At 42.7% G+C, this 8390-nt stretch overlaps 1 protein-coding gene across 1 annotated transcript; it reads right to left on the bottom strand.

The window, feature by feature from the left end:
• Window positions 1–764: 764 nt before the first annotated feature.
• TSPYL4 (TSPY like 4) lies at window positions 765–4872 on the bottom strand. The gene has a single exon (XM_037158125.2). It carries the CDS (start codon window positions 4640–4642, stop codon window positions 3398–3400), a length of 1245 nt encoding a protein of 414 aa, XP_037014020.2. The 5' UTR covers window positions 4643–4872; the 3' UTR covers window positions 765–3397.
• Window positions 4873–8390: the final 3518 nt, after the last annotated feature.

Below are 8390 nucleotides of genomic sequence, written 5' to 3'. Positions count from 1 at the left end.
TTATTTGCAGCCCCATTTCCAACTCCTCCTACAATCAGTTACACCTGCCAGCATTCCTGTATTATTCTAAGTTTACTGGGCTGCCATCGTTGAGTCTGGGCAGGTGTGGCCCCATGTCATGGAGCCAATCTTCAAGCTCCCACCCAGGCACTGTAACTCGGAGGACCTGCCCCCCAGTTACATCTTGGGGGGAAATGACTTCCATCCCCCTGGCTCCAAGCATGGCCACAGTATTTAACATATCCAAGTGATCCTCCAAAGGCTATAGATATGTGAAATGACCATGCCATGGATTAGCTGCAAGGCTGTGCCTGTACAAAACAGCCCTGCATGTTCCTGCTCCATGTGTCCCTTCCCCCAACTCACACCTGTGGGGGAAGGGGTGAGAACATCTTATATGTCTCTCCAATATTTCCTAGACATCTTGAGTTCTGGACCCCATTCCAAATCCCTTTTTGGGGCCCCCCTCTTCGCTGCAGCCTGTGTCAAAGGGGCTAGTGAACAAGGATGTGGCACGCAGAACAATGAGTGACAAATCAACATATGGCGCTTTAATTTCCACCAAAAACTTCGCTGGTTGCAAAGAAAAAATGTTCATGAGTATGCAGCCGCAGTGGGCCAATTTTGCCATTTTCCAAGGGGGAAAAAAATCTTACTACGTTTGGTTGCTGTTACCTTTTTTAACCTTCAGGATGATGCTTACTGTGACCATTTGATAATTTTAATACTTTCTCAACCTTTTAATAACCTAGACAACATAGACAGAATTGTATTAATCTTTATTTTGATGAAAACAAGAATTACATCAGAGTGGCAGATTTTATTTTTCCTTCAAGCACATAGAAGACAAAAGGACTAAAGGTCATCGTTCAGTGTGACAGCAATTCTACAGATACATGGGGTAGCAACAAAATACCAAGTACCACATTATTTCTAGGGCAAGAAATAGCAAGACAATTACATTTTTCTTGAGATTACTTTCACAAGACAGCAACATTTGCAAAATTTCAGGCTCTTCATAGATCACATTATTCAAATTATATTTCTAAGGGTAGAGCTATATATGAAGAGACCAGAACAAGCTGATACATTAATATTCACAGAAGTGTTCATACTGCACAGGAAACAAGTTTGATATTTTTACACACATTCTCTTACAAGCAAAAGCAGGCCTGTAAATGTAAATTTTGCCAGCAAGCAAAAATGGAGAAAGGAATTAATAGGATTTTACTCATAATGAAATAAGCACGTACCATCAATCTTCCAGATATAAAAGGTCACTCCTAGAATAATAAAAAAAACTACACCTGCATGTTTGTGTATAAAAATCTGGTGAATGAAAAGATATAGGAAAAACTGGGGAGAAACCCCTCTTCCAAGCGTCCTCTTTAAACATCGACCAGATTCTCACTTCCCCTGGGAAGAATCCTGGGCCCTCCCCATCCTCCCCCAGACCCACAACCCTGCAGGATTCGTCTTCCCCAAAAGCCTTCCCAAGCCATTTGTTTCCAGGCTCTCAGTTTCTCCAGCTCAGAGCACCCTCCCTTACACTCTGTGTCCAGACTTCATAAGCCCTGGGGAACTTAGGGCAAAGCCTCCAAAAAGAAAGAAGAAAGGATAATGCTGAATCTCATCAGCACCACCATACCCCTCCATAAGTAAGGCAGCCGCGTTGTCCCACATACTGGAACTGGGTCTGAAATCCAGACTCCGTCCACATACTCCCTAGCCCCTAGGAGGAAGGCTTGACATCTGCACAATGCAAACCGCAGACTGCTCCCTCTTTTGTTAGGACAGAAGCAGAGAATGAAATGGGGAAGCAGACTGACAGCCAAGGGCCAGGCAGGAGGGAGGCCCTTGGGACATCAGGGCAACAATAAAATGGTACAGAAGACAAGGGTTATGCTGCCACGGGATTGTAGGTGGTCCAAGGCCCACTTCAACCCCCACCAAAAAAAGGAAAAAAAAATAATTTCCATCTTTAGAGTCATGCTAACTTGGTTGCTTTAGATCACAACCCACTGAGTCTCTCTTGAACCCCTCACTGTGAAGCCAGCCCGTCTCTCCTCCCAAACTAAAGCTCAAAAAACACACAGGAGGGTTTGGTAAATTTAGATAGGGGGGAAAGGGAGGGCTTGTCAAAGCTGGCCCAAAAAACACTGCCCATAATTAACTTACCTATAGGTCTGCCTCTGAAACATTTAGACCCTGCTAAGGCAGTGAGGTCTGGATAATATACTACACAGTAGCTGCTCCCCTGAGCACAAGGGGAGACCAAATTAAACAAAAAAGCTGCTTTGCCAGTTCTGTTTGTTTCTGAACTGTCACTGCTTCTGAGGGCAGGAGACAGAAATACATCTTCCTAGGTGCCCGCACCCTGGCAACTTTGTCACCTTCCGAACAGTTACAGGAGGGGTCAGGAAGGGGATGTTTAACAAAGTTGTCTGGATTAAGGGCGAATTATTGGCTAGGACTCCGAAAGGCTGTTGGAAGGATTCCAGCCTTGCCTTGGGCCCTGTCACATGACTGCCCAACCTCCCTGACAGCCAACTGGGTTCATGGGTAACACTGCAGAGATGGTTGTGCACTGCCTGGGTGCTTAAGTCCACAGATAGTTCCTGACGAGCCAGGCAGTGGTACCCAGGCAAGGCTCAGCCAAAAGACTAAAAACCGGTTTGGGTAGGCCACATACTCACCAGTACCTGGTCACAATGCAGAGTGACCAAAGGCAGAAGAAGATAGATATGACACTGTGTATCTCTCCTCTGTTACCTCATTCAGGCCTAGAAGCTGCCCACCAGCCACCTGCTTATTCTGCCAAGTAACCAGCAGGCTGGAAGGCATAGGCCCATGAAAGCAGCTGGGAACCAGTTAGTGGTAGCCTGGAATGTTCAGTTTGGGTTGATGGCTGGCATCATCTATATCAGTTTCATCTTCCAATGGTGAAAATCAAAGATCTTGGAGAGTACAAGGTATCAGGAGCACAGCCAGTGTTAAGAATGAAGGCCAGCTATTTATTTGCAAAGATATACATAAAGTTTTTTTTGTGTGTGGTAGGTAACCGCTTAAAAACCTGGGAAAAGACCATTGTCACAGACAGGGCTCAAGGCATGCAAAGGGAGTCAGTGCGTATCTACAGCATCATGTGCTTGGCACAGAAGCGGTGAAAAGCCATGCACTTGGAACACAACACTTTGCAGGGCAGCACAAAGGCCCAGAGGAAGAAGAGCAGAGACACATAAGTGACAATCTTGCAACTGATTAAAGATTTAGAAGAATCAACAAAATGACCCAGTGTGAAGAGAAAGCAGATGGAAGATTAATGCTGTTGCCTAAGCACAGAATCCAAGACGAGGTGGTAAGGAAGGGAGAGCAGGAGCTTTTCACAGGTTGGAAGTTAGCCAGACTGGAACCTGAAGGACCTCGGGCTCTCCACTGGCTGCCTTACTGGGTCTCGAATTCCTCTGTGGGGCCCTTCACCCATTAGGTAGTATTGTAGGGGATTGGGCCACAGCTCTGCTTTGATGATCTCAGCAATCCTATCAAATTCTAGGAGGCTGTGGTCTGAGAACCAGTTGAAGAAACTGGGGATAGTGTTTCCTTCTCGGTTTCTGTGGATATGAGACTGGGGGTCTTGGCCCCGGTGCCAGCGGATTGGAGTGGCAAGAGACACCACACGGCCTGAGGATCTGCGCTCATATTCCTTGACGAGCCCTTCATTTCGGAAGTAGGGATTGCTCTGAAAGATGAACTTGAATTTGCAGCCTGCCCTGGGATGTTTAAGCTCTTCCACCTCCAAATTGATCATGTACCTCATCATGTCTTCATCTTGACCACTGATCATAGGTGACAGCTGAGGGTGGTTCTGAAAGGCAGTGACCCAGAAACCTGGGATATTCTGGATAATGAAACTTCTGCGCTGCATATGCAGCCTTCGCATCCGGCCAAACTTGCGCTCCAGCTGAAGGAAGGCCCTGTCTGCCTGGGCGTTTACGTTTGACAGCTCCTGATCTATGGCCTCCAGAGAGTCCATGCAGTTACTGCCCTTCCCAGCCCTGGCAGGCGTCTCCTCTTTCGCTCCTCCCACCACCTTTTTGTCTTTCTGTACGATCTTCTTTTCCTCTGGCACCTCCTCCGCTTCTCCCTCCTTTTCCGCCGTCGCTGAGATGGCGCACTTCTTTGTCATCACCTCCTTGGCTTTCGCCCCAGGCATCATCTGAGACCCGAGCCCCTCCGCGCCACAGGCTTCTAGAGATTTCTCCCCAGCAAGGCCACTCGGCTCTCCACGCTGACAGCCATTTTCCTGGCTATTGTAGGATGCCACGGAGGGGGAGACGGAGGCTGCTTCCAGGCCCTCCGTGGGAGGCTGGGCGTCTTTCTGGCCCGCTGTAGTAGCTGCACCACCACGACTCCCGGCCACTCGATTGCGGAGAGCAGGGCCGCAGCCCGCGGGGGCCTGGCTCGCGCCTCCCTCTGCAGAGATCTCCGAGTTGCGCTCACCTGTGTGCGCCATCTCCTGGATCGCCTCTGCCGCCTCGCTCTGGCACTGGTTTAAGTCCGGATGTCCCGGGACGTGGTCGGGAGTCGCGAGGTCGCAGGTTTTAGCGACAGGAAGGTTGTAGCCCTCATCCAGGCCGCTCATTTTGGTAGAAGTCAGACCTGCTGGACCAGAGCGATGCGCGTCCTCTGCAGAAGCGGCGCTCCGCCCCTCGCACCACCCAGCACCCAGTCCAGGGATGATGCTGCTATGGCAACCTGTGACGACAAGACGGTCGCCTCTCAATATCGCGCGAGATCTAACTGCTCCTTTGTGATGTAGCTGGTCAGTCGAGGGAATTCTATTCTCTATGTTAAAAGATGTTTTTAGTTTTCTCAGTCTGGAAAAGGTTCGGCTTATATGAATAGATGCAGCAGACCACACTCAAGCATATACAAATTGTGTTAATGTGGATTTTTAAGGCTCTGAATTAATTTTCAAGGCACCTAAGCTACTGTCTCTTAAAATATTTACTTAAAAATTAAGAAAGGTTAGTTATTGTCTATTCAAGTCAGCTCATAGAGTTTCTCGTGTATAAAGTGAATTCAGCAATTCACAGGCCTTCCTTTAATGTAGATTCATGCCTCTTCTAAATAACCGAGATAAATAGTTTAATTTTAAGAAAAGTGAAGTGTTACTATTTTGTGTGATCATTTAAATAATTAGGAGCAAGTGAAAGGGAAACTTCTCCCATCCTAAGAAGACATAATAAAAATTTTATTTTTCCTTACAGATTTTAAAGTATATATACTTTGGCCAGCACCTACAAAGCAGTCGGACAATATTTCCTCTTCACTTTTAACCAATATAAGAAGCAAAACATTGTATTTTCCTTACTTAGGAGTGACTCAGACAAGTGTAAGCCTGCTAATTGAGCTTATTGGCTTTACTAGAAGTTTAATCTCAGGAGATTTTAATTTCTAAAATTATGCATATTATATGTTGCTTATCCTCAGGTTATAACTGAATGTTTACTTTTTGGCTTCACTTTCTCCGGATTTGCATTTAATGTAATTTCCTTGAGAACAGGTCAGGAAGAAATGATTCTATTTAAAAAATGAAAAGGGTCATTTAAGCTGCTAATTTTCATAAATACCCAGACGTTTTACTAGTGGCCTGAAGACAGAGAAAAGACACTCTAGCTTTATTTTGGGCTTAAGTCACAGTTTTACAATCCTCAAAGTACATTAGCCAAAATAAATACCTTTTCTGTGAGTCTTGAGAACCTCTAAGATCAATGAAAATGGATTGAGGTAGTCCAATAAGCCTCAGTTCCCTTGTCCATAATGCAAGGGCGATAATATCTGTATTATAATCCAATATTCTCCCAGGTTGTATTTGGTACACATATACATTGAGAACCCATTTTTGTTTCTCGGTTGGTTTTATTTTGTTGGTATTTTTTTAATGCTTATAAATATGGTATTTCCATTCTTGGTCACTAGAGGGAGGAAGTGGTCTTTTAAATGACGATCTGATTGGAGTTTGCCTTTGAAGTTTAAGCTGCTCTGAAAGAGAATATGGCCGTTTTAAACTATACATCATTAAAAGAATTGGCAGGAGTTTTAAACATATGTTTAGTGGTCTATCTATTATTAAAATTAATTATATTCTTTATTACACTTAGGCTGTCACTGTTAACAAAATTTTCTCTTGGAAGCTTATTTGGTTATGATAGCCCCCCGTGATGCAGTGTTGCAGAAAAAATAAAATTAACAAAATAAAGTAAAATAAATGAATAAATAAATAAAATTATATAGTCTTTCTTTCCTCAATCATAAAGAAAGTCAGAGACAAGTTTTCTGACCTGAATGACTTTGTACCTTTGTGTGCTGGGTGTGATAAGTTAATTTTATGTGTCACCTTGACTGGGCCAAAGAGTGCCCAAATTAAATATTTCTGGGTGTGTCTTTTGGGTTTTTTTGTAATTAGCATTTAAATTGTTGGACTCAAGAAAGTAGTTTGCCATCCCAATGTGGATGAGCATTATCCAATGCTTTGAGAGCCTGAATAAAACAAAATGGAAAAAAATAGAATGAGAAAAGTTCCCCTTTTGCTCCCAACCTCAGTTCTTCAGCTGGGTCATCTTCGGCTGCCCTGAGGCTGGTTTTTACACCATCATCTCCCCTATTCTCAGCCTCAGGTCACCAGCTTTCTAGGGTCTCCAGCTTACATACAACAGATTATGGGACTTCTCAGTCTCCATATCACAAGAACCAATTTCTCATAATAAATCTCTTCCTATTGGCCTATTTCCCTGAAGAACTGTGACTAAAACAGTGGATAAAGACACGTACACTGGAATCAAACAGATCTAGCTCTAGGAGTCTCAGCTGTGCCATTTCATAGCTATTTAGTGTGAGCAGGTCACATCTCTGAGTCACAATTTTCTCATATACAAAATGAGTGAAATAAAACTTAATTACAGGGTTGTGAAGATGAAATGAGATATATGTAAAGTGTCTCTCCCAATGGGCTTCCAGTAAATAAAAGCAAACTTGGTAATTTGTATTACTATTTTTTTACTAAGATTTACCTACATTAAATACACTATAGCACAGACAGTATAAAATCAGTTGTCAAATTCTGTTATGAAACTGTAAGTGTATAGAGGTTCAAAGATGAAAGATCTGTGAAGAATGAAGCAGTAAGAGAAAGTAAGGAGAATTGAATTGGACCAATATACTATTTTAATGGACCGAGATACCATAATCTGACAAAGACACGAGACACTGAGACTTAGTATTTGTTCACTATGTTCCAGTTATTTCTAAATAATTCTAGACATATAGTATTTCTAATTCATAGGAGGAGAAAGGTGTGTTGCTGAAACTGAAATGCTTTACCACATTTTTCTTTGTAATATTACGTTAAAGTCTTCATAAAATACCTTAAGAAAAAAATTAGTTCTCTGAAATCAATGCTTTTAATAGCTAATCAAAGATGATCCATCCAAACTGACCCAAGAGTGAATTCTGTGAAGTTTTGGTAATTACTTGAAATGGTTGACTACAATTGCACCTAAACCACCATGTACCCACTAGTTTTTAGACCCATCTTAACACAACTCTTAACTGTAATGTGCTAACGGAAGTCAGAGCTTGGCAAGGAGGATGAAAATTAAGTGTTGTCTTTTATGAGTAATAACTCTATTGACTCAAACTTCAATAAATATATATTCTCTATACTTCTTAGTGATATCAAATGCTCTTTACATCTCAGCAGCCAAGTTCCAGGAGGAGAGCAAAACATTTACATTATACTGGCCCATTTTGTTCTTCTGAGGGAAAGTAAAACCAAGTAATTTAATTCAGGCAATAAATATCCAAAACCGCATTCTTACATATAGGAACCTGATAGGGTTTGGGGATTCTCTATTATTTAACATAAAGAAATAAATATGTAGCCCTGGCTGGTATCACTCAGTGGATAGAACACTGGACTGTGAACGAAAGGGTTGCTGCTTCAATTCCCAGTCAGGGTACATGCCTGGGTTGTGGGCCAGGTTCCTAGTAGGGGGTGCTTGAGAGGCAACCATGCATTGATGTTTTTCTCCCTCTCTTTCTCCCTCCCTTCCCCTCTCTAAAAATAAACAAATCTTTTTTTAAAAATTTGCGAGCTGTCGCCACCGGGGGGTTATCAAAAAAAAATGTTTTTAAAAAATAATAATATTTAAAGATAAGTAGATCCCTCTTTAAAGCCATTCATGAAGAGATTATTAATAACTTTCAATTAAAGCCATGATATTCATACTTAATTAGAATTTTACATGTTTTAATGCCAAAATCACAGGCTGCCACAATATGGTAGAATATGCCCTAGCTTGAATGTAGCTTGAAACCCTAATTGAATG

This window comes from Artibeus jamaicensis, unplaced genomic scaffold, assembly GCF_021234435.1.
Source record: "Artibeus jamaicensis isolate MK-2021 breed Jamaican fruit bat unplaced genomic scaffold, CSHL_Jam_final contig_387, whole genome shotgun sequence".
Taxonomy (NCBI): Eukaryota; Metazoa; Chordata; class Mammalia; order Chiroptera; family Phyllostomidae; genus Artibeus; species Artibeus jamaicensis.
This window is presented reverse-complemented; position numbering and strand designations above follow the sequence as displayed.